Here is a 25,822-nt window from a genome sequence, read left to right as displayed (position 1 = left end):
AACTGACTTATTTTTAATACTTTTATTTTGTAGAATAATTTTCCCCATCCAGATTTCACAGTTGCCTCTGGAATCAGTCTTATGTCTGACTTTGTTTGGAATCCTAAATCAAAGTAGTGGGAGTTCCCCTGACTCAAATAAGCAGAGAAAGGGCCCAGAAATTTTGGGTCAGGTTTCTCTACCTCTCTTTGATTTTAGGCGGTAAGTATCCAAAACATGGGTAAGATTATTAATATGATTTGCTCTGTATAAAGCTTACTCCACTCTCATAACTATAGAAACTGCCTCTCTGGCACTGAATATAATAGGCCATGATAAAGGTAAGAATTGTAAACTATATTGTTACAGAAATAAAACCTTCCATTAAATAGAAAATAAATTACAGTCCTATGTTACAGGATTTCCATCTAACTGGCTGAAAAAAAATTATCTGCTGAAGGAAGTTTAATATTGTTTGGATTATTATGTCCCAGAATATTCTGAAATTATTCCTTTTGATTCAGAGCTGAATTTATTTTAAAAACTTAAAATAAAGGGATAATTAACAACTGTGTTAAACTTATTACATAGTTCTAGTTTGAATTGGCTTTCCATCAAGTACAGCTGCTGGATCCTATTATACTTTTTTCACTAAGAATGAAAAGCCTACTGTAACTTTCCCAGGCTAAGTGTTTCTGCGTTGGTTCAAGTTTCCTTGTCCTTCAAACTTTCATTCCAAAGTGCATTCCAAAATGCTTATCACTTTGGTAGCTGCTCAGTGAGACATTAACCAGTAGACTTGAACCACAGATGCCAGAGTTAGGCTTGATGTTGCAGGAGTGATCACACCATTTCAAAATAGCTTCAGCATTTATGCTTACGATTTCCCATTTATCTGTGCTCTGACTTCTAGGTCTTACTGGAAACTTAAATTGTCCACCACGGCTGCAGAAAGACAGCCAAGTCTTTCCTGGAGAGTTACTGCTGTGTACTGCTTGTGTCTGTTTCATGTGCTTTGCGTCCTCTGGTTCTAGGTTTGACTTTACTTGTCCTGCTTCCTCATTTGTCTAGTAATGATTCCAACAGCTTGAGGGTGTTTAAGATTTTAGGATTTCCTTCATTGCAAAGATGGCCTGCAGCTGCTTTCAGTCTCCACTCGAAACTTGGATTTCTTTTCATAAATGATGTGTATTTCAAACTTCTGTTTAAATGTTGCATTTCAGTCTCCTATCTAAATACTACATCACACGGTATTTGAAAACACAGCTTTTGATTTGAATTGCAGATTTAGCTTGTCCTTCTGCTTCATGGTGTTGTCATAGTAGTTAGTTTTGGGAGAAAACTAGATTTTCTGTTTATGCAGAGCACTACAATAGAATGTGTTGTGCCAGAGTTCGCTCAGTGGCCTGTATGTAGCAGCTGCAGAGATGCTTAGTGGTCTAATCCGCTTGCAGTCCATGTAAATTAAATTCAGACCTAGGTAAAGATACTACCCAAATATTTCAGTTACAGTTGAGAATAGCAGCAACAGCAAGGAGGAGCTAAAACTTGTAGCTAACAAAAATGTAGGAAGAATAAAAATGGTCATGTATGTGCTTTGGAAGAATTCACAGCCAAGTAAAAATCCCTTCAGCTGAAGTGTGTCTTAAGAATGACTTAAAATGTCATTACTTGTAGATGAGACAGAAGGGTATGGCAAGTATATTAAACTGGAGAATTATTAAAAAGAACAAGCTGTTCAGTTGTGCTCTAGTGGCACGATTTAGTAGCTTTTATTGGCATAATAAGCTCCCAGTTAATCAATATTTACATATAACAAACTGTTCTTTATTTGAAATACATATAAACCCTAAAACATCTTTCAAAATAAACTTAAGGTTTGGTCTTCAAGCAGTCTTTTGAGACAACATTTTGATTTTTAAAGACTGATAGAACATTTCTGTACCTAACATTCACCACTTAACTGATTTATGAGCTGTCCTCAGTTGTTCCCTACTAGGATTGGAAATGGTATTAATATTGGGAATACACTGGCAAATGCAAATGTCATTTGATATGCACTTGCAGAATCTGGTAATGTGGGAAGTCCAGGCAGATGGTGGTGTTTGTAATGTTCATATGCCTGGACCTTTTCTCTGAGAAGGTAAGAAGAGAGAGAGAGAGTGTGTGTGTGTGTGTGTGTGTGTGTGTGTGTGTGTGTGTGTTCGTGTGTGTGTGTGTGTGTGTGTGTGTGTGTGTGTTCAGTTTATTTGTCAGAGGCAAAAGTATTCCTTTTCTCACTTAAGGAACAGGGAGCACTTAATTTATCTGTGTCAGCTGTGTCAACACTGAACATTTTCCATTGCCTTTTCCGCCCTAACAGTTGTGTGCAGCACTTAAAGAAGACATCCAGTGCAAATTAAAATCATTTGACAACTAATACCTTGGTGAAGTAAACAGATTGTGATACTAATACCTGTACCTGTTTTTTTCTCAGATTGCTAACTTCTGGGACAAAGCTCTTGCAAATGTGGACCTCATCACATCCGCATCATGCTCCAGGGATGGCCACTAAGAAAGGAAATATGGAAAGAATAGTATTGCAGGTTATACATAAATCTGACTTGCTCTGACTATGTTTTTTTTAGTACTGTGGCTTGTAAGTCTTATAAGAGTCGGAAGAGATGAATGTTTTGGAGAGGGGGTGGTAAATACTGCTAAGTCATATTTCAAAGCCAGTACAGAATAGTGATTACTAAACTGTAAGGGGAAAGAACAGAAAGCTCCTGGAAGTCCATACAAATCAGTAATTGAATAACTATTTTGAAATACGAGAAATTGGAGGAACCTTGGCAGTACATCCTATCTGTACTGGGAAAGAACATTTTTGACAGAAATCCACAGAAATGTGTGCTGAGAGTTGCCTAGACCTAAGCACTAGCAATTCCAGTTTCTTTACAGTATATAAGCACCTCTCTTTCTAAACTCAGAGTATGAATTTCTCTCCAAAGAGAAGGCACCTTACTAGGCATGGCTTAGCAGTCCCAAAACATGATCTGAGTTGCTGGTTGGGTTGAAACCACTGGTGTGAATTTGAATAGTTCTATGATTACTCTCCACTCTAAGCACTCTCACTTCTCTACTAAGGAGTGCTCCAACCACTGCACTGTGCAACAACAGTTGTACATTTAAGGACCATGTAAAAGAATTGAGATGGAAAAAAACCTTCAGGAAACAGTATCTGAAGACTTTCACATGTAGAACTAAGGAGTTAGATGCCTAAATCTCTGAGGTTGCTGGAAGAGTGAGCTTTCTCTTCTGTGCTTACGGACTTGCATCATCTTTTTTTTTTTTTTCCCTATTTTCAGATTGACTTCCCATCCCATGCATTTGATATTGAATATAAAATTCCTGAACCTGCAAAGACTACTGTGCATCATTCCATAGAATCATTAGAAAAACCATTGAGAGAACGTCTCCTTGCCATTCTGTCCAAGGATAACACTATTGGGTATGTTCATCCCTTCTAGCTGTGGTCTCTTTGCACATGACAATTTGTGGCTAGTGTATGGAATGCTTATATATTCTTAGGTGTCTTTAATACTCTTTTGTTATATATATTGTGAAGACTTATAGAGACTTAACCAAGAGATTGAATTAAACATCTGAAATAATGGTACTGACTTGAAGAATTTCCTTTTTTTTCATGGCTGGTGTTACAGTAGTCTCTTGTTACAAGATTTCTACCCCTTTGGCTGCCTGTTACAGTTGTCTATTCCTGCTTGGCAGTTTCTCTTACAGGAGCAGTGGCTGTTCATGTGCCATGGAAGCTTTTCTGGCAGGCTTTCCCGCTCATTTGCACCAAAGTGATATTAACATTTTGGTTTATTTTAGATTATACTAAACCTTAATCTTGTCCTGCCCAAATTATAACTTTTAATAACTGTTTCCTTAATTGTTTGAGGTTATTTGGCTTCCCGTTTTAAGTTTTGCAGAGGACATAGCTATTTCCATGTCATTCCATTTTGTGCTTTTGTCTGCAGGCTGTCAAAAGAAGATAAAGAATTTTTGTGGGAGAAAAGACATTACTGTCATAGCCATACTAGTAGCCTACCAAAAATACTGGTTAGTGCCCCTCACTGGGACTGGGCAAGTCTTCCAGAAATATATTCGTTACTTCAGAAGTGGCCTCCTTTATCACCCTTAGCTGCACTGGAACTACTTGATTCAAAGTAAGGAAAAACAGTGTTAAATAAATTCTGTGTGTGTTGTTGAGCATTAAATGACTTTTCTTTGGTAGCAGATCCTGAATGGTGTTCTGTAGAAAAATATTGCTGAATTTCTTGTAGCAAAAGCTAAGTGTTCTTAAAATCTTAAAGAACATGTGCTTACTTTATTGATGTAGGCTTGACCAAGTCATGTAGTGAAAGCACAGTAAGAGTGGTTAGGATTCTAATATCTGTTGTGTGACAGGACAGGAACTATAGAGCCACGCTATCAGCACTAAGTTTTGAGGTTACTGTGCTTGTCCTAAACATGCACATGTGGTTGCATCTTATATGATGAAGTGCCTCACACTTGTAGGTTTTTTTAAGCTGTTAAAGCCTTTATATTGATTGTTTTCTATCTAGCTGATTTAAAAAAAAAAAATCCTGTATGAACAGAGATAACTAAATATGGATTTGTGGTGACTTTTTAGGTTTGCTGATCAGGAAGTACGAAATACAGCTGTGAACTGGATGGAGTCATTAAGTGATGATGAGTTAACAGATTTCCTCCCTCAGTTTGTACAGGTAAGAATTTCTGCCTACACAGAAGTTTGAATTTTTATTGCTCTTGAAAACCCAAAGGAATTGCTGATGACTAATAGCAGAAATGCAATTGCATGCCTCTAATAACTTTAATGCATAGTAGGGAACGCAATTCGAGTAAAAAAAAATCACTTTGTGACTGTCTTAAAGATTTGTGGGGATTCTGCCTGTGCATTAGTCATAAAACCTCAGTCTTCATCTAGAATTAAATCCAGACCTGATTTATTTCATTTTATTTGTATTTAGGCATTGAAGTATGAAACCTATCTCGACAGTGCTCTTGTGAAGTTTCTTTTGGCTCGGGCACTAGGAAGCATTCGAATAGCACACTACCTGTACTGGTAAGAAGTTCTCTGTCCTGTTTTTCATGGACCACAAGATTAATATTTCAGAAAAAAAAACCTTCTTAATACTAATATAACAATGACTGTTAACAATGGTGATAATACAAACTGGACATATTTTTGGGAGTTTTTTAATGAAAGAAAAGATAGTGCCTCTATGAAGCACAAACTTCTTGCCTTTTCCATCCTATATATATATATGTGTGTGTATATATATATATATATATATATATCAGTAACTTCAGACATATGTAGAACTGATTCATTAAAATATTTTAATGTCTTAACATTGCATCGTTTGCAGTATTTTCCTTAGGAAAATTTAACTTACATGCTTTATTTCAGGCTTCTTAAGGATACACTGTATGATATGAAGTTTGGTGTAAGGTATGAGCAAATTCTTGGAGCTTTTCTTTCGGTCTGTGGAAAAAGGCTGAGGGAAGAGTTGGAGAAGCAGACCAGACTAGTGCAGCTCTTTGGAATGGTAGCAGAAAAAGTAAAGCAGACGAGTGGATCTGCTCGGCAGGTGTGTATATATTTTTAATATTCTTTAGGAAGATTGGACTGAGTATACCCTCAAAACTAATCCATTCAATTGTCTTTTTAGTCTGAATTCAAAATGTTATGTATACTTTATAGGAAGATCTGTGAATCTATTGCCATGCATTTTAACAAATTAGAAGCGTAATGAATTTGATGGTTTTTGTCAAGTTTGTTGTCATCACAAACATAAGATTGTGATACAATAGGACAGTTTGTGTATACAATAAACTGGAAATTAATTTAAACCTATTACTGCTGAAGAGTGATCCCATTATACAAAAGAATGGGGTATCTGCTTATGTGCTAATACAACTTAGTTTGATAGAGTGGGATGCTATCATCTGGTTCAGTAAAAAAACAACCAAAAAGCCATGACATTGTGTGATTATTGTTATACTGCCAGGCTTATGTATTTTTAATAGCTAAACCAGCAGTTATAATTCCTAGCATTCCTTTGACTCTGGAGGTAAAACATTTGTTTTAGGATAACTTGGTCCAGAAGTTTTCTGTAGATGCTTTAGTTGGGAAAATATCAGCTGAATTTTCTTTTTTTTCCTGTAGGTTGCCTTGCAAAATGGTATGGAACGTGTGCAGTTATTTTTCTTGAAGAACAAATGCCGTTTGCCGCTCAATCCCAGTCTCGTGGCAAAAGAGTTAAATATTAAGGTACTGCACATTCAGAATTCCAAAACCTTTTTGTAGAAATTAAATCTAGGCAAAGCTAGAATGTAGGAGAAGCAGGTAAATGATGTTTCCAGAACTCTGCAAGGTTTGACAGTATCTGCTCAACCACAGTCTTGATTATATCATCATGCATGACTGAAAACCTAAAGGTCTGTTAACGCTTGAACTAATCCTGTGTTGGAGAGACAGTTCATCTTGCTTTCCTTCTCTACTGTAACTATTAAATTATGAGTATGTACTTGAAAGCAGATAAATGAGGAAAAATACTGTGAAACACACACTTTTTTTTTTTAATGTGTTTGTATCTCCTAGGTTTCAAAAAAAGCTACTAATAAAATATTTATTCATGTTTTATTCACTCTTCCCTTCAAAATGTATAAAACATGACTGTGCAGAACTATTGGCTTTTGTACAAGAATGCAACAAATAACAGCCAAAGGACTCGTTATTCAAAGGAAGCACGTATTCACCACAATTGCAGTGTTAAAAGTCTGAATAGACACATTGTGTGTCAAACCTGCTTGTTGTCAGAATGTCTTGTTTTCTGGGCTAGCAGGAATAGCCTTTTTGACTATTAACACTAAATCTACTTGCAGGCATGTTCTTTCTTCAGCTCCAATGCAGTACCGCTGAAAGTTGCACTGATAAATGCAGACCCTCTGGGAGAAGAAATTAATGTGATGTTTAAGGTAGGCCTTACGTGTGTATTGGAGAAAAGAAGTTGAATGATAATCACTATTTCATTTCATTGGTATCAATTAACTTTGGCATAGACCAGTAAGCTTAGTTTTTGGGAGTTTGCTCCTGTGTATGTAGAAGCCAACATCTGAGCAGGTTGTAAAATGTAAGTCTATCACATGTGAAAGCTTAATTGTAGCCTCTCTTTTTAGCTGTGTAACTATGAGGAAGTAGCATAATGTATCACTTCCTAGAAATGTAAACCAATTAAAATCTGTGATGTTCAGTTTTGCTGAAAGCATATTATGCCTCTAGTTAACTTTTATTTTTTCATTTAAGGTTGGAGAAGATCTGAGACAGGATATGTTGGCCTTGCAAATGATTAAGATCATGGATAAGATCTGGCTGCAAGAGGGACTGGATCTACGGATGGTTATCTTCAAGTGTCTTTCAACTGGAAAAGACCGAGGTGCAAAAGATGCTGCTTTTAATCTTTGCTCCCACACTTCAATTTCCTGTCATGCTCATAGTGAAAAACTTCAGTGCAGAGGGGACCAAAGAACAGTTCCACTGCAAGGAACTTCAGTACTGGAGAGTACAATGTTAGATTGTTCTGAATTTCCTGATGGCTGAGTGGCACTTAAATGTGTCTCTTGAGCATTCTGTTGTCAGTGAACAGTGGTGCAAACACATAAATACAGTGATAAAGGCTAAGGTTTCTCTTGATGCTCTTATTGCAACACAAGCAAATAATGGGGCTATAGCAATCCTTATTCTGAAAGTTTAATTAGGGTGAAATAAATATTCCAATCAAAACCAAAATTCCAAAATATCTGGAATCTGCTGCAGTGGAGTCAGGGAGAATCATTCACGTACTGAAATGTGCAAAAAGAAGAAAAATTTAAAATGCTCCCTGCCGTGGAGGGAGCTATCCCCCTGAACTATCCCCCAGAGTTAGTGTCGTATGCTGGTGAAAGTTCCTTGGCAATATGAGGCTGTCTCTTAATTTGAAAGTAGGTCACAGAACTCTTGAGTGTAAATACTGCCCTGCACCTTGAACACGCTTTTTTCTAGTTTTAGCTAATTCTCTAGAGTTAGCCAATAGAAACCAAATATTTAAGAGGATAAACAATAATTTAAACATTTCTTTGGTCAGATGCTAGAACAGCATGACAAAAACTCTTGAATACATGGAAAAGTTGGAAATTTAGGTTGGCAAAACTAAGCAAAAAGCTTCTATTTATGCAAGACTTGCTTTTTAGAGAAACAGATGGCTTTTCCTCCTACTCTGAATGATGAATCAATCTGCATAGCATATTTTTTTCTTGCTGCTAATATTAGTGTGTCCCTAAAGTACTCGGAAGGATTAAAGTGGGAAAGTAAAATGGATGTAAATTAGATTTACCTGTAGTAGCTCTTGCCAAGGTGGAAGTAAAATTCTGTTAATCAACTGAATGTTTTCCTTTTATGATTTAGCTATACAAATATTTTTAGTAAATTGTATTCCCAAAATAAGACCACACTTAAAGCTCGCTCTCTGGTCTGTTTCAACATTTGACAGCCGTTTAAGTTACTAGATTATCTCAGTGTCAGCTATGAGAAATGTCAGCATCAAAATATTTTGCAGTTACTGCTTGTAGACCAATAATAGTTTATGTGGTAGAAAGCAGTTATTCAGAGTATAATTTATACGTTCATTCTAGCGACTGTAACTAATTGTAGTAAAGTAAGCTAAGTTGGATTGTTGCATGTGTTTCATGGTTTGCTTTGTAACATAGTGTGTGAAATTGCTTAGGAGACTAATAGAATTATTTTTACATCTAACTGGGTTTTGGAAGAGGTTAGTCTAAGATTATAAAATTCATCCTTGTCAAGAAAAGTTTCTACTGAATAACGGAAATGCAAGTATAACATGTGCAGTATAACATAAGGAGATGGTTAAATACACTTTGTTGTGTTTTATATAAAGGCATGGTAGAGCTTGTTCCTGCTTCAGATACACTTAGGAAAATTCAAGTGGAATATGGAGTGACAGGTTCTTTTAAAGACAAACCTCTGGCAGAATGGTTGCGAAAGTATAACCCTACAGAGGAGGAATATGAAAAGGTAACTTATCTCAGCGTTGTTCTTATTCGAAGATCTTTTAAAAGAAATAAATACAAACTTATGAAAGAATGAAGTTCATATTTCAGATCTTCCATAGAAATTTGTTTTGTATATTTAAGAAACACATTGGAAATACAAGTCTTGTACCCTTTTCTTTGCCAACGTAATTTTGTGATTTGACTTCAACTCTTTTTCTCTTTCATTTATATAAAAAGCAAAATGACCATTTTTGCTGAAAAGTGTGATTTCTGAAGATTTTTGCAAACCTATCTGTTTAAAGAACAGTATTTGGGGAAAAAGCAAATTTTAGGGCCTGTCTTGCCTGGATTTTACACTCATCAAGATTGATAGTTTAATGCATGAATTATATTTTCCCACTGATATTTGATCTCAATTCACTTTTTTCCTCTCCCTCCCAGGCTTCAGAAAACTTCATTTACTCTTGTGCAGGATGCTGTGTAGCTACTTATGTACTGGGAATTTGTGACCGCCACAATGACAACATAATGCTCCGAAACACTGGGCACATGTTTCACATTGACTTCGGAAAATTTTTGGGACATGCACAAATGTTTGGTAGCTTTAAAAGGTATTTTCTGGTTTTAAGCAATCTAGAGAATGAAGTGATGTTTTTAGTTTCCTTTTATAAGCGTTATAATTCCAAGCATTCTCTTTTAAATTCCTGTTATTTGCTGTACTCGTTCTGAAGCCAATATCTTCCAGTTTAACCAGAGAGTTTCCAAAACTCATTTGAACTTAAACACACAGAATTAATTTGGAAAAGGCTCCAGTTTCCTATTTCCATATTCTGATCTCTGGAACTGTTTTAAGGCAAAGCACACAGGCATAACGTTCAAATAAAATTACTGTTCTAGCTACTGGTAAATCAGCATAAGGGATTTGGTCTCCTAAACATCATTTAACTTCAGTGCTTCCAAACTGCACTCACTTCTTAAGAATCTTGTGCTATATACAACTGGCAGATTTCAGTGGCAATTTCTTTCCAAGTCATGGAAGCCAAGTATTTTGGTACAGAAAAAGATTAATATAACTTTTTATTGGTATTTTGGAGTCCCACTTCTAACACGGATCTTGGTGTTATACTTTTCCAGGAATATTGGATAAAGCTGTAGTGTAGTTTGATCTTGATAGCTATTGTCATGTCATGTATGTATTATATGCCTATGAGGTGAACTTTACCAATGGCTGAGAAATTGAGTGTCAGAACCTTTACATCATCTGCATATGAGTGTGAAACAATTGAAAACAGACTCTGGATCATAAGAACAGTAGTGAATGTCAAGATTATGGAAAAGAGTGAACAGCAAATCTGTATTGACTAATCCTCTGTATAAGAGAAGATAATCTATATCCAGGATAGAGGAGTTATGTTTTAGTCTGGTGATAATATAGTCATTAAATTTGTTTAAATATGTGAGGGCTTCCAGAAATGAGGGAGGGAAGGCATTGTAAGGTAACCTTGCCTCCAAGTGTTGATCCAGATCTGCTGTAGGTCCAGTACCATGTGAATGTGCCGGGTAATCTGACGTAGCACGAGGGAGCTGAACCCAATTCAAAAACATGAAATGGCATTAATGGGTTATTTAATATCATTACCCCAGCGTGGAGGTGGAGGGGGGGAGGAAGCACATGAAAAGGAATAGCCCTTATAATTAACTTATGAATTCTCTGCTTTTTGAACAGGGATCGAGCTCCGTTTGTGCTCACGTCGGACATGGCTTATGTCATCAATGGTGGGGAAAAACCCACCATCCGCTTTCAGTTGTTTGTGGATCTCTGCTGCCAGGCTTACAACTTGATAAGAAAGCACGCAAGCCTCTTCCTTAACCTACTTTCATTGGTAATCATTTTTCAAATTCAACTGAAACTTGATAGATCTGTCATGCTGGGTTGTCTTAAATGCTATTTATGCCGCAGAAACTCTTAATGTATGCTTTTAAAAGCCAGAAACGTTCAATCTGCTTTTTGGGAAGGTTTATTTACAAATTTTTAAGCTTTTTTCCTGAAGATTTAAAACCAAGATGATACCGTAAATGACACTGCATAGTGTTTTTAACTGCTTTTAATTCAGCAGAAGTGGTGAATAACTGCTGTTATAAAAGTAACTGTTCGCTATCACTGTTTGCATTTGGCAATTTAGTGCATCTACAAATGAATTTGAGAGTCTTAAGTTTTAATCATTTCACTATAAAAGCATGTTGTTTCATTTCATTGAAACATTTTAATTTCCTGCAGATGCTTTCTTCTGGGTTACCAGAACTAAGTGGGGTTCAGGACTTGAAGTATGTCCAGGATGCTCTCCAGCCCCAAACAACAGATGCAGAAGCCACCATTTTCTTTACGAGGTACTGGATAAAGTGAAAACTGAAATATCTCCCAGCATCATTCTCTTAATGGGAGGTTTCTGCTATGAAAAAAACATACGAAGGATGTTTACAAACATGTCTGTAGAAGTCCAATAGTTACACTGTACAATCATAAAATATCAGTTAACTATGTAAGATCAGTTTCGTATAAGACTAATGCTTGTGGTAAAAGACTTTGCTGTCTTTAGGAGTAACCTAAAACCTGGCTGTTTGAGACTTGCATTTTGAATACATCCTAATTTTTTTAATAGGAGTGTATATGATGTAATGCATTGTAAAGAAGTTCTCTCTTGGAAAAGTGCTTTTGCACACTGGGGAGAGAGGGATGATGCTCCAGTGTCATGAGTGGGGGTGTGTATATAGTATAACTGAGTAATTGCTGTGTGTTAGAAAATGTATTACTGTACTTCACTTTAAAGGTACAGGGGAAACTGCAGTAGTATGCATGCAACTTAAAATTACGAAACAGTTTGGGTTGGAAGGGACCACTAAAGGCCATCCAGACTAATTCCCCTGCAGTGAGTAGGGGCATCCTCAACTACATCAGGTTCCTCCTCAACTACATCAAGCCTGTCTAACCTGGGCTTGAATGTTTCCAGATGTGGGACATCTACCACCTCTCTGGGCAACCTGTTCTGCTGTTTCACCCCACTTGCTGTAAAAGAATTTCTTCCTTACATAGAGTCTAAATCTACCCTCACATACTTTACCCCTTGTCCTCTTGCAACAGCTCCTGCTAACAAGTTTGTCCCCATCTTTTGTATAAACTCCCTTTAAGTACTGCAGAGCCACAATAAGGTCTCCCTGGAGCCTTTTCTTCTGCAGTCTGAGCAACTCCCACTCTCTGACTGTTCTTATGGGAGAAGTGTTTATGCCTCTGATAATTTTTGCAGCTGTCCCCTGGACATGATCCAACAGGTCCATGTCTTTCCTGTTCTCAGGGCTCCAGAGCTGGATGCAGTACTCTAGGCTTTTTAGTCTGGAAAGCCTTCACTTCTTGGATAAAATGTATTCCAAATTTTGGATACTGAATCTTCTATCAAATGTTGATATGATGCTATTTATATAGTCCATTGATCACACATAGTTTAAAAATGTTTTCTTTGTCAGTAAGAAATTGGGGGGTGTTGTTCTTAGACTTCAGTCTGGTTTATTGACAGAACCCCTTCTGTGTGTTTTGATGTTGGTTGTGTTTTTTTTTCTAGGCTGATTGAATCCAGTCTGGGAAGTGTTGCCACAAAGTTTAATTTCTTCATTCACAATCTGGCTCAGCTACGTTTCTCAGGTTTACCTTCTAATGATGAACCCATCCTCTCATTTTCTGCTAAAACCTATTCTCTTAAACAAGATGGCAGAATCAAACAAGTGTCTGTGTTTACATATCAGAAGAGATACAACCCAGATAAACATTATGTAAGTATGTGGAGTCTGTTTCCACTCAGTGAAGATACTGTTGTATTTTCTTCCAAAACAGAGCAGAGGCAGCTGACCAAAAGTGTCCAAGAGATATTCCACAGCGTATATTGTCACACTCAGCGATTAAAAACTGGGGGTAGAGCAAGAAAGCAGGGGACAGGAGGGTGTTGTCATCCAAGGTGGCTGTTTGGGAACTGGCTAAGTGTGGGTCTGCTTGTGGGAGGTGGTGAGACGTTTTCTTTGCGTCAACTTCCCTCCCAAGGACTGTCTCCATCTCAGCCCACGGGTCTTCTTGCTTTTGCTCTTCTTCTCCCTTCTGTCCCACTGGTGAGGGAGTGAGACTGAACAAGCAGCTGTGTGGGTGCTCAGCTGCTGGCTAGGGTAAACCAGCCACAGGAGTGCTAGGGTACAGAGTGGGTTTTTTAGCATCCCATAATATTCTTCAAAATGAAAACACCTCTTGAAAAGGATCTAGAAGGAAGTAGAAAGGGCAGAAGTAGTGTTGGTGGTGATTATTTTAAAATATGGGAATTTGAGTCATGTTTATGGGCTTCTGTAGCCACCTTCTGTAAAATGGCTTCTTCCTGAGTAGGAGCCTTTAAGTCAAGCACTCTGTTTTTGGTCTGACCTTCCATTAAAGTTGTATTTGTTCCTTTTAAGTAAAAGCATCATTTCCTGTAGTAATGCACCTACATTTCTCAGTCTTACAAGGGGCAGAAAGCATTGCAATTTGCCCTCAGGGTTTTTATAGCCCTGGGTTGCACTTTAAGATTTAATATTTGTATTCCTATGCGGATATGCAACTCTCTTCAATTATTTTTTTTACTATTTTACTTATCTGCTGCAGTTTGCTGGGCTGGAATGATCAGCTCAAGTTACATTTTCCTGAAGTTTTTTTAAAAGTGAGCTCTGTTGATAGATGCAAATGTACATCTCTTTCCAAGTTGTATTTGCTGTAAATGTCTTAATCTGGTAAGACACCATCTAGGGAAGGTAGAGCAAATCTGAAATATGCTGGAAGTGAAGAAGAGCTTTGTGCTGAATCACTATATAATAAATGTATTTGAGTACTTCTAGTCTAAGCCAAAACAGCCTCTTACCTTCCAGGAAGCTGTTAAGGCAGTCTAGATTCTGTCTAGATTTTTAAAGTTAAATTATACATTGTACATTCAACTCATCTGCCCATAAAATGAGTCCACTGTGCAGCTTCTCAACATTCATTTCCTTCTAAGAAAGTGAATAACTGTATCCTGGGACTGCACTCCTGGTATTTTTAAAAATTCTTTTTGTATAATGCAGTATACTTGCATCTGCCCACAAAATTATCACTTTAGAAGTGGAATCTTTTGGAATCCTGAGGGAATTAAATTGAAAAAAATTACGTTTGAAGGGTTCTGTGGTAGTCCTGGTCCCACAAATACATGTTTCCATGTAATCCTGCACCGATGTAACATTTTGTATACCTATATCATAGGTGTATGGTATGAACTTACAATAAGGCTTAAAAGGGAAAGTGCAGACAGCTTAGCCTTAACTACCTTCATCCCCTTGTCAGCTGTGGATCTACATTATAGGAAGATCATGGGATGTTACTTTGCATTAAGGGCTATTTATAATTCTAACTCCACTATAAAATGCAAATGCTGGGATGTGGGATATAATAACAGGATATGTATTCAGGAGAAGGATTACCACAGGAGAAAGAGTTGATTGTTAAGAAAATTATATTGTTAAGTCAGTTCTATAATATTGTTATATAAACTACTTCTATCTTTGTGGTTTTTGTGTTTTGGGCAGATCTATGTAGTGAGAGTTTTGAGAGAAGGGCAAGTTGAGCCAACATTTGTCTTCCGAACATTTGATGAGTTCCAGGAGCTCCACAACAAACTTGGCATTCTCTTTCCTCTTTGGAAGTTACCAGGGTATGTTCCTAACTCGCTCATCACTATTATAAAAGCAACAAAACTGCTCCCAGCTGGGTGGAGGAAGAAATTGCTTGAAATGGAGACAAAACTGCTGAGGGGCAAATTAAGACCTCATAGTTGGCAATTAAGGGAGAAAACAGTTGTCTCCAAGTTTTAAGGAGAAGAGCCAGAGAAGCATCTCAGTGTTTTGGGTCTGTGTGTCATATCACATATAACAATTGCCTATAAATATTTCCTTGCCTTTCTGTAGTGTCATAACCTGTTAGCATGCTCTGTTCCTGCTCCTGGTTGGCAGAAAATAAAATGAGTGTCAGCATTTTGGGATGGAAACAACAATGAAATCGAACTGTACTTGCTTCTGATAAATTAACTGAAAACCCAATTTTGCTCTTCTCTTGTAGCTTTCCTAATAAGATGGTTCTGGGAAGAACACATATAAAAGATGTAGCAGCTAAAAGAAAAGTGGAGCTCAACAGCTACATACAGAGCCTGATGAACAGCTCTTCAGAGGTGGCAGAAGTGAGTAGAAATAATTTAAATGAAATGCAAGTTTTCAGGTTTTGATGCTTTTTAACACTTAAACTAATATGTAACATTTCTTCCAAATTTAGTGTGATCTTGTTTATACTTTTTTCCATCCATTACTTCGTGATGACAAAGTGGAAGGAATAGATGGAATAGCCAGACCTACAGGTAGGTAATGTTTGGGCGGGGGCTGGTTTATAAATTGTATGACACCTTTGCAATGTGAATTTTTTAAATCTTGTTTAGTTAACTGTAGTTTTCCCTCATTAGAAAATGCATCAGTGTCTGTCCAACTGTGCCTGCCTACAGTTTCAAGGAAATACATAATAAAAATTGCAACAATATATGTGATCACTTGGAGTTGTTTATGGCTTGACTAAATTATTCAGGTTTTCATTCCAAACCTTGAAGCTGGTTTTGCAAGAGAATGCAAAAAATCTTTAAAGCCTATAGCCTTGCCCATATTAGGGAACTAGAAATAAAGTCAGAAACAGAGCTTGGTGTAAGGCTTATATTTTTTCCCCTATGAGTGGAAATTTAGTGTAGCACTGATGAGAAACATACAAATATTACAGAAGAAATAATTGTCTTATTTTTTCAGATACAAGTCCATCAAGTCCTACCTCAGGCAAAGTGGGAGGAGAAGTGAAGCTGTCCATATCCTACAGAAATAGCACTCTCTTTATCATGGTGATGCACATCAAAGACCTGGTAAGTACAGATGCTGCACTCGCTGCCAAAATCTGGTTCCATTTGTCAATTACCGTCTTGACTTAGTTCCACCATTCCTGCATCAGTCTTTCTCTCTCCCTCCAAATTTTCCAAGTGCCAGCTTGATTAATTGCTGCTTTTGATTAGCTTGATTGCAAAGTCTAGATACTTGAAAATAAATATGCAAATAGTTATGCACTAATTAGTTTTCCAACTTGTCTTGTTTATTTGGCTGTAGGTTACAGAAGATGGTGCAGATCCAAATCCCTATGTAAAAACATACTTACTTCCAGACACGCACAAAACATCCAAACGCAAAACCAAAATCTCCCGGAAGACAAGAAACCCAACTTTCAATGAAATGGTAAGTTAAATGTATGTAGTAACTCCCTATGGTTTGCTATTATCTCTTATTCTAAGCAGTAATTAAAATATTGCTTAAAAAATAATCTGAGGATATAAAAATGGAAAAGAAAAAGGAACCGTTTTGAAAAACTTTGTGCCCTGTTTAAAAATAAAACAAAGCAACTGAGTAGGTCAGTGTGCTGTGACAAGTAGGCAGAAATTTCTCAGACTGACTGAGGAGAGATGGGGAGAAGGAAAGGAATCTTAAAACTAAAAACCTCCCCTGCCCTGGATTCACTGACTCATGATGTGGAGAAAAATGAATTCAGAAGTCTTGGCATGCAAACTGTACTTCAGTCAAAAAACACTAGTCCTTCTAAACACTTAACACTGGGAGCACAAAATAAAATAGAGATGTATTTCAGCCCATTCTCTGAGAAATGGATGTACTGAATGGTCATAATGTGCAGTTAAGATACCTGGCAGTCAGAAAAAAGGGCAATCTGTGTAACATATGACAAAAAAATTCTTGACTTGTTACCTTCTAGCTCGTGTACAGTGGATATAGCATGGAGACTCTGAAACAGAGAGAACTTCAGTTAAGCGTGCTCAGTGCAGAATCGTTACGTGAGAACTTTTTCTTGGGTGGAATTACACTCCCACTAAAGGACTTCAACTTGAGCAAGGAGACTGTTAACTGGTATCGACTAACTGCTGTACCCTATCTGTGAACTCATTTCTACACCTGAGTAAGACCAGAACAATTGTATTCACTTGTGCTTTGTGCATCTTCTTACTTGAAGATAACTTGTACATCTTAAATTACAAGACTCTCCGTTTCAACAGACACGTTGGACCAATGTTCACGTAGCCTAATCTGGAGGACTTGCAGAAAACCTGGTTTATGCTCATGTGATGTTACCAAGGCATCATTTTAAATGTTTAAGAGCTGTGGGTAAAGGAAGGGGTTTTTAAACCATCCATGAAAGCGAGATGAACAGTTTGACCATGCTGGTTGGTTGAACCATAACTTAATCTTTAGGCCTGTGGATATAGTGCATTTTTGCTTTTAATTTGTTACCGCTGTTGTGTCATCCATGGCATTATGCTGGAGAACATCAAAGAAATTGCATATTTTAGGATTACATCCCCACTACTAACTAGGTGTCACAGAAGCAGCGACAGGTAAAAATATTGGTGGCTTCACACACACCTGTAGATATGAAGGTTTAAGGGCTGGAAAAATTCCTTAGCATTGCATATAATCCCAGATTCATGCTTCTCTAAGATTTATTGGAGTGAGTGCCAATAATGGAAGTTGTAAATAATGGTGCCTTATAATTCAAATGCTTCTCTTTTACCTCATTTCTGGTATTTAAATATGTATACATATTAACTTTCAGCTCCTTATAAAGGGGTAACATTCTCATATTTGATACCTTGCAGGTCCTACTGGAAGTCTTTTCCTAAAATGTGTTATTTACAGGTAACATCACTTACACTGATCTTCATAAATAGTTCAACTTAGATACATTTTTTTTCTGCCCGTGATCTCCAGAAATTGAATGAAGACTGGCTGTACTGTAGGAAATGTGCCCAGCTTCTCAGTGGGTTTTTTGTTGTAATTCCCAGAACTTTTAAATACTGCAGTGATTAAGTGTGAAACACATTTAAACACTAACTCGAAGTGGCATTTGCACCTTTACCTCCTGGTAAAGGGTGGCCTCTAGTTGAAAAGCACCGCTGCTGGATGAAATTGCAGGCCAGAAATGAGTTGTGTTAAGTGAGCTTTGAGAGAGGAACTGGACTGCTTTTTTTTCTTTAACAGTTCTCAGCAATATAGTTTTTCACTCTCAGTAAGAACTACTTCCATTAAAATACTTCATTCCAAGGAGCATTAGATTTGAACTGTGTTGTGACAGCGGAGTGCAAATGGCACTGTTAGTACCACTGGTTACTTAATAGGTGTTTCTGCACTACAGGTGTCGCCTTTTTGTTCACCTTATTCGGGGTTTAGGTTGTTCATGTTCTGTCTAAACAAAGCTAAAAAGTTGCACACTCTTCTTTAGTACAAAATCTCGAAGCGAACTTTGAAAGTGAAATATGCAACTATGAACAAAGACACAATACGGGGAAAGCCTTCTATCTACCCAACACTAAAAACCTCTTTTATAATCCGAATTTCCTTCCCCTGCTACTGACCAATCTCCCTTCAATACAGAAGAGAGAAGTAAACTTGAATCTCCTGGTGCCTAAACTATTCACGGTCCAATTTCGTAGTAATTATTACAATTAAAAAGCTAATGCTATCTTGAATGTTAGAAACTGGGCCAATACTAATGGGCGCTTACAAATCCCAGTTGTAGTAGGCATCTTCTGCATATTTTTCATTTAGTATTTAGCCTGTAAATAATAAACTGTATAACTAACTAGATATATTTCCTGCTCACTTGATGCTTTTGAGACTTACTCCATTCCATCATTTGAATCACAAGTCACTTAAAACACAGGAAAGTAGACTACTGTTTTTGTGAAACGTTCCATTGTGAAATAAAATGAAAGCAATATGGACTGCCTTTTTTGCAGTTTGCTATTAAAGCACAGTGTCTTACAGCACAAAATACAATTAAACTAAAATCATTTATAAAATGATTTGCAGTTTTAACAGTTGTCTGGACTGAAAAAAAAAAAAAGTGTAGTACTGTATTATTGTTAGCACATGTCCTGACTTCTGATTTAATCTTCTTCATAGCTTAACTCATTTTGTGCCTTTCCCTTCCTTTTCAAAATAGTCACTGGCTGGAGCTTTCTATGGTCATGGATTTTATGTTGTCTATGGGATCTAGCCTTGGCCTCTCCCCATGTGTAGAGGACCAGCACCAAGCTTGCACCTCTTTGCACTATTCTCAATTAAGAAAAAAACCTGATTGTTGCAATAAGAATTTACCGTGCTACATACAAAACCCAAGATGGATGTGAAAGAGGGAAATATTTGATTGGGATGGAATTTACCAGTATACTAAGTAGCTTGAGAAATGTAGTTTTAACAGCTTTTTGTATCTTGTTACATGAAAAGAAAAAAAAAATCTTTTATGCACCGTTTGACCTGCAGCCAGAAGTGTAATTGTCCGTACAGACTTCGTGTTGGTATCCGAGAGCAGCAGCTTGCGCTAGGACCTCCTTCCTTTACTAACCTACAACTTTGCACTGAACTTTTTATTACTGCCTTTGTACGACCTTACAGCTGCCTGTCTCCGGACGCATGTGCGATCTCTGGTAAACGCTCTTTTCTCTATTTTTACAAGTGTTAGGGTTGTGTAGAAACCCCCGTCACCTGCCTTAACGCCGGGGCTCCCCCGGGGCGCGCCGTGTCCCCCCTTCCCGAGCGCTGCTCGCCGGGAGCCCGTCCCTGAGGCGGTGCTGGGGGGGAGGGAGGGCAGCGAGCGCGGGCGGGGGGCCGCCCTCTGTCTGTGTATCTCTAAGAACCAAATACTTTTAACTAAGCGGTAATAAAGATGTACAATGTCGCCCCCGCGCCGTGCGGCGGGTTCAATGTGACTCCGTAACTCTCCTGTAAGTACATTAAACACTATTCTGGAATAAAACCCAACGCGTGTCCTGCTCTGTGAGGGCGGGGCTGGAGGGGGGGAGAGGGTGAGGAAGGGGCGGGGCGACCCTCCCTGATTGGCTGCCGCGCGGGGGGGCGGGGCCAGGCGCGGGCCCGACGTTTCCTGCGGAAGCGCGCGGGGAGGCCGCTCCTTCTCTCCCTCCGCCGCCATCATGGGTCGCATGCACGCTCCGGGGTGAGCGCCGGGACCGGGCCGGAGCCGCGGGATAGGGGCGGATCGGGGCTCCTCAGGGGGATCGGCGGGCGCTGAGGACCGCGGTGGGAGCGGGAAGGCTGCTGCGGGAGCGGCGCGGCGCGTGTGGGGCTGGCGGGAGAGGCGCGCGGCCGCGGGAGATGGCGGCGGGGTGGGGAAGGCTCGGGCCGCGGCGCGGGGTCCCGGAGCTCCAGCGCGGCCCGCTCCGCTGAGCATCTCATCTGCTTCTTCCCACAGAAAGGGCCTGTCCCAGTCGGCCTTGCCCTACAGGCGCAGCGTGCCCACGGTGAGTTCCTTCCCCAGCATCTTTTCCGGGCCTCACAGCGCAGCTCAGGAGTGCCCACGAAGGGAAACGAAAGGAGAAAGCTGAAATTTGTGTCATCGCTTTTAAATTATGGCCTGGTAAAAGGCTGCCTTCGCCTGTGATGAATCGGGTTGCCCAGGGAGGTTGTGGAGGCTCCCCGGAGACACTCAACCGCCTGGACGCGTTCCTGTGGTCCTGCATTGGCATGTGCTGGACTAGATGATGTCCAGAAGTCTCGTCCCTTCCTATCAATTTTGTGTTTCTGTGATGATCCTTACGGTGCTGGAGAAGCAAGCGTCCTTCCCTGACCAAACGGTTCATTAGGCAAAAAAAGTTTCTTTTTCTCTTTGTGTGTCCTTTTACTTAAGTGCTGCTTCAGTTATTTCAAAGTCTATATGCTGATAATTCCTTGAGATTAAATTACTCTTCACACTCGAGTTTGGCCTTCTCTGTTGTGGAATAAACTGCTTACTTTCAAAAATATTTACAACTAATTTGTCGGTCAGGGGAGTAAAGTAAATAATTTTGGTGCACCCTTAGTTCTTTCAAGTTACTTGTACTTAAAAAAGGGCTTTCTCTGTCCTTTGGTTGCAAGACCATTTCTTGGAGGATCTGTTTTGTTGACAGAAAGAACACTTTGTGGTGCATGTGGAAAAGCGTGGACTGGAAAACAGTGAAATGAGAACATAATTTCATGTTTTGTGCTTTGATTTTAAGTAGATACAATTTGAAGTAAATTAATACAAAGCTACTCAAACTACTGCTGCCAGTTGAACGTTTTGGTAACAGTCAGGATGATCAAATGTTGTATTTGCTTTAAAAAATTGTGTGGGTTTTTTTGCTCAGTTTTATTTATATTCTGTTTTAAATTGTAATCTTCGGAGCACTTCTAAATTTATTTTTGCTGTGCTTTTCAGTTTCATACTGTGATAGTATTAAAAAGGAAAAAAATCAGGAACTTCTGTAGCTCACTGAAAGTGAGGATTACCTATCTTGTTGGTGTTGTCTTCTCCTTAATAATCGTAGAAGCACTGACTTTATCAGCACAGTTTAACATAGAACTGTGCCTTTTCTATTAATTCTATCTCAGTAGATCCATTTGTTTCTCTTTTTTTAATTAATTGATGTACTTAAAGTCTGATTTTTCAGTAATCTCTGTAGGTGGTTTACTAAGAGGTGGCTAAATGGGCCTCAATTTCGTATTTCTGTCAAAAGGCCTAGTTTAAGAATTCCTTCCCAATGGCAGTGATTTTTTTTTTCTCTGTAACTTTGTATTTCTGCTTCTGCTGTGGCAGTTGAAATGAACTGATGGTAAAGCAGTTGGTTTTTACAATGGAGGCTCTTGTGTTTTACCTCTGCCTTCCCTCACCACATTTCACCAGCACTATAGGTGTGTGTCAAAAAAATTCTGTATTGTTAAAAGTACAATTTCAGTTCTTGATTGTTTGTCAAGCGCTACAAAGCATCTATTTCTACCATTTATAAAAAGCTTTCCTGTAGCTAGCCTGTGTCCTCTGTATTAAGCAGTGTTAATCAGTTTGGGGTTTTTTTTCTGATTTTCTTTAGTGGCTGAAACTCACTTCTGATGATGTAAAGGAACAGATCTACAAGCTGGCTAAAAAGGGCCTGACTCCGTCCCAGATCGGTAAGGATTATAAACCACTCCTGAATGGGGACAAAACCACGTTTTTCTGACTGTAATAATGTAATTGTTCCTTCAATCTATGTTAAATAACATACTAAGAAAACACTGCATGTCTGGTGTATCTGTGTGTGTTCACTGTGGATAGCACTAAGAGCCATAAAGTAACATCCTGAGTTGGAAGGGACCGATGAGGATCTTGATGTAATGTTGTGTGTTATAGGGAAGTTTAGTCTGCCCAGGTTCCTGGGGGAAGTTTTCAAATATTGGCAGCCCCTGTGCTCAGGGTTTACTGAGACAGGCACTGTAGCTGCATCATAGACCAGTTCTCAGTGGTTTGGACCCTTCTAGAGCTGAAGTGTTTGCATGACAGCTTTATGTGGTCATGAGCTGTGTATGCAGTGTAATTGGGTGCTGTGTAAATGAATTCTTTTATTATTGTAATCCTGAAAGCGATAATAATCCCTCTTAGAGGGATTCATAGAGTGATTGAATACATTCCTTTAATGAGCCCTGTTGAAAATTTTCCAATAATACTGTAGCACTTCATGTACTACCTGCGTAAGAGTGGTGGGTGTGGTGTTAGTTGTCTTTTAAGATTTATCATAAAATGTTACAGCATTTGTAAGTTGTATTTTGCTCACTCATTGTCTACCATTTCTTCAGTGTCCACCAGAAAGGTTTTTAACTTGCAGAAGACCTTTTTTTGGATAGCTTGTAACTGTAAGGTTGGTTTCACAAGATTTCTTGCTGTGTGGGTTTTCCAGTGTAAGATGTGAATGTTTTTTCCAGGTGTGATCCTGAGGGATTCCCATGGTGTTGCCCAGGTTCGCTTTGTTACTGGCAACAAGATTCTGAGAATCCTTAAATCAAAGGGACTGGCCCCAGACCTTCCAGAGGATCTTTATCACTTGATCAAGAAAGCTGTTGCTGTTCGCAAACATCTTGAGAGAAATAGAAAGGTGTGTGCTCATTGGATAACTCGGTGTTTGTGTTTTTAAATTATACAGCAGTTTATGTACAGCTTGACAAAGCAAAGAAGCTTTGTGTACTTCCTGTTAGCCCTGCTTTGAGTAAATTTAAGGGGTTGGGGAGGCATTTTGATCAAGGAGAATGGTCTTTGTCTGTGAAAAGGATTTTAAAAGCAGCATTTAAATGACATATTTCTGGCCCTGTTCTGACTTTATGGGATTCATCAGGCTTTGGTAATGGGAATGTGGAGTTTGTAGCAGCAGCTGTGGATTTTTTATTTTATTGAAGCACGTCTGAATTGTACATTGAGGAATTAAAGTAGTGCTTTATTATAATGTAACTTTCTTTTCAAGGATAAAGATGCCAAGTTCCGCCTGATTCTGATTGAGAGCAGGATCCATAGGTTGGCTCGCTACTACAAGACTAAGAGAGTGCTGCCACCCAACTGGAAGTAGTAAGTCTTTTGCATTCCTATTGTCACTGAAGACTCAAAGGTTTTGTAAAATGCTGGGGCTATTACTCAAAGAGTGAAAAGTGTTATGATCAGGTGTGTAAATAACCCAGGCAGCAAAGAACCGGTATTTTTATAAATATTAACTGCTGGGTAAAATGACTGTTGTAACATTTAGAAACACTTAGTGACCTCGTTTGTTGAGACAATGATTTTTTTCTATTGACTAGATAATTTTTATAAGAATACAAACTGCAGTCTTTGTTCTTGCTCGGCATACTTTTATAGTTCATGTTACTTTCAAAGATTTTTGAGAAATGGCTTAGTAAGTATGGCAAAAATGAAAGTCATTTATAGCTTTTCTCTTGAAAGGCAGCCACGACAGGATTAGCCTTGCTTTTTCTAAGAAGACTCAAGTGCAGCTATCCAGGTTCTTGAATATATGGTTTTGTGCTGTGTTCCTAGTATTTATATTTTAAAAGGAAGAGTGAAATCTTACACCATAAAAAATTTTAAACAGGCAGTGATTTAGCTCAAGACTAGTAGTTAAAGCTTTGAACTGTGTGACAACTAGTTTGAAAACCCGCCTCTGCAATTGATATTTCTCTCTTTTCTCTCTTCTTTCTTTTTAGTGAATCATCGACAGCTTCTGCCCTGGTCGCATAAGAGCTGGCTGTGACTTAATGGAAGAATAAATTTTCTCTATCTGAATTTGTGTTGTCTCTAAATGATCAGTGTTTTAGAAGCTTCTTCTTGTTTCAGGAAGCTGCTTGTAAGTGGGAAGTTTTCCAGGTGGAGCAGGCGTGCAGCCATGGTACTGAGTCAGTCACTGCTAATGCATTTTATTCATATCAGGCTCTGCCTCTGTGTCCTGCAGGAGGAACTGGGGAAGAAAGCATTAAGAGGAGGAAGACCTGGAAATTTAGAATTTGAAGAAGGGATTATGCAGGAGATGAGGGGTTAGGGAAACAAGGTTGGAGAGATTCATTCTCTAATTGCAGGTCATATAGAGCTGTTGCTTGTGCAGAAAGCTTAAGCAGACTTCAGCCAGTTCCTGATAGTGACTGTTGCTGTTCATAAGTAATTTTAAGAATAATCTTAGAAATTTGGATAGGTACAGACAACAGTTTGGTTCTCCCAGTGTGTCCTTACTGAGGTAGTTTTCCCTAAACCCAAAGGGCAGGAGCTGTTGTAACTGTTGCCAAGGTTGTGCCTCTGGGTTCTGATTGCCTTTACCTGAACAGTCACCTTTCTGCTGGAGAAACATGGAGAACAGACTGACAGCTTTTTCCTTTTCTAGGAGAAAATTATAAATGGAGTTACTGTGGGTAGTTGTGACTTGGATTCTGAGTCTTGGTGTGTTACTTAACTTTTGCCATATTGCAAACTTAAGTGAGTTCAAATAAGCCCTGTCATTTTTGTGGAGTGTCGTAGCTGATTTCTAGATCATAACCAGTGGGACCTGGTAACTTGTGAATTTAATTTTGCAGAAAGACAGGAATCCTCTGCCAAATTACAAAGCTAAATATAGACATGTGATTTTTTTTAAAAAAGAATTTTAGAAGGGAAATACTTAATTCCGGTTTAAAAATGCTACTGTCTGGTCCATCTTAAATTACCATGCTCGATCAGAAAAGCACAGCGACGCGCTTTCTCTGCTCCTCGTTCCCGACCGCCTGTATATAAGTAGGGAAAGCACCAGGAGGTGGCGCTTGGAAACAGGAGTTTCCTATTGCAAACAGCGCCACCGGGTGGTCACATGTTGAGGCCGCCGACCCGAGCCTGGGAACAGGTGAAGGATTTAAAATGTGCCGGCTGATCCAGTGGCCTTGGGCATGCTGGAGCTCACACAGTTCTTGTATTTCGTGCCACTGGGGTGTCTCGGTCTGAACACATTCTGTACTGTCTTTTCCTGGCACTGGTTTGCTGGAGGGGCTGCAGGCAGGCTGTGCTCACGTGGCATTTCACCCATCCAGTGGTGCTGAAAGCTGCTGACGTGGTAGGAGAAGAGGGAAGGGCAGGGGTTGTTACAGTGGTGGGATCTGCCTCACAGGGTTGCAGGAGAGGAGTACCACCATGTCAATAATTGCCTTGTGCTGTACTGTCAGGAATGAAAACATCCTGGGCTTGCAGTAAGATCAGATCCAGGTGTTGAAGGTACTCTTGAGGATGGAGAAGTACCCCTTATCTCTTATTGAG

The 25,822-nt window shown here is 38.9% G+C and overlaps 2 protein-coding genes across 4 annotated transcripts in view; both read left to right on the top strand.

The window, feature by feature from the left end:
- PIK3C2A (phosphatidylinositol-4-phosphate 3-kinase catalytic subunit type 2 alpha) overlaps positions 1-20,038 on the top strand; it is a 51,562-nt gene extending 31,524 nt beyond the window's left edge. For all 3 annotated transcript variants that reach the window (XM_032690702.1, XM_032690703.1, XM_032690701.1), the window contains 21 exons: positions 34-201; positions 2,456-2,564; positions 3,327-3,469; positions 4,002-4,190; positions 4,658-4,751; positions 5,016-5,110; positions 5,459-5,639; positions 6,218-6,322; positions 6,937-7,029; positions 7,358-7,487; positions 8,988-9,124; positions 9,544-9,713; positions 10,829-10,985; positions 11,381-11,490; positions 12,717-12,924; positions 14,725-14,849; positions 15,254-15,371; positions 15,464-15,545; positions 15,979-16,088; positions 16,327-16,452; positions 16,982-20,038. In XM_032690702.1, coding sequence (XP_032546593.1) covers positions 34-201; positions 2,456-2,564; positions 3,327-3,469; positions 4,002-4,190; positions 4,658-4,751; positions 5,016-5,110; positions 5,459-5,639; positions 6,218-6,322; positions 6,937-7,029; positions 7,358-7,487; positions 8,988-9,124; positions 9,544-9,713; positions 10,829-10,985; positions 11,381-11,490; positions 12,717-12,924; positions 14,725-14,849; positions 15,254-15,371; positions 15,464-15,545; positions 15,979-16,088; positions 16,327-16,452; positions 16,982-17,164 — 2,833 coding nt within the window. In that variant the 3' untranslated portion in view covers positions 17,165-20,038. The remainder of the gene's footprint in view (positions 1-33; positions 202-2,455; positions 2,565-3,326; positions 3,470-4,001; positions 4,191-4,657; positions 4,752-5,015; positions 5,111-5,458; positions 5,640-6,217; positions 6,323-6,936; positions 7,030-7,357; positions 7,488-8,987; positions 9,125-9,543; positions 9,714-10,828; positions 10,986-11,380; positions 11,491-12,716; positions 12,925-14,724; positions 14,850-15,253; positions 15,372-15,463; positions 15,546-15,978; positions 16,089-16,326; positions 16,453-16,981) is intronic.
- Positions 20,039-20,138: 100 nt separating this feature from the next.
- On the top strand, positions 20,139-24,334 carry RPS13 (ribosomal protein S13). The gene is made up of 6 exons (XM_032689929.1): positions 20,139-20,236; positions 20,492-20,540; positions 22,125-22,203; positions 22,993-23,162; positions 23,526-23,626; positions 24,256-24,334. The coding sequence occupies exons 1-6, from the start codon at positions 20,214-20,216 to the stop codon at positions 24,287-24,289; spliced, it is 456 nt and encodes a 151-aa protein (XP_032545820.1). The 5' UTR covers positions 20,139-20,213; the 3' UTR covers positions 24,290-24,334.
- Positions 24,335-25,822: the final 1,488 nt, after the last annotated feature.

The sequence above is a fragment of the Chiroxiphia lanceolata genome, chromosome 6, assembly GCF_009829145.1.
Source record: "Chiroxiphia lanceolata isolate bChiLan1 chromosome 6, bChiLan1.pri, whole genome shotgun sequence".
NCBI lineage: Eukaryota > Metazoa > Chordata > Aves > Passeriformes > Pipridae > Chiroxiphia > Chiroxiphia lanceolata.
This window is presented reverse-complemented; position numbering and strand designations above follow the sequence as displayed.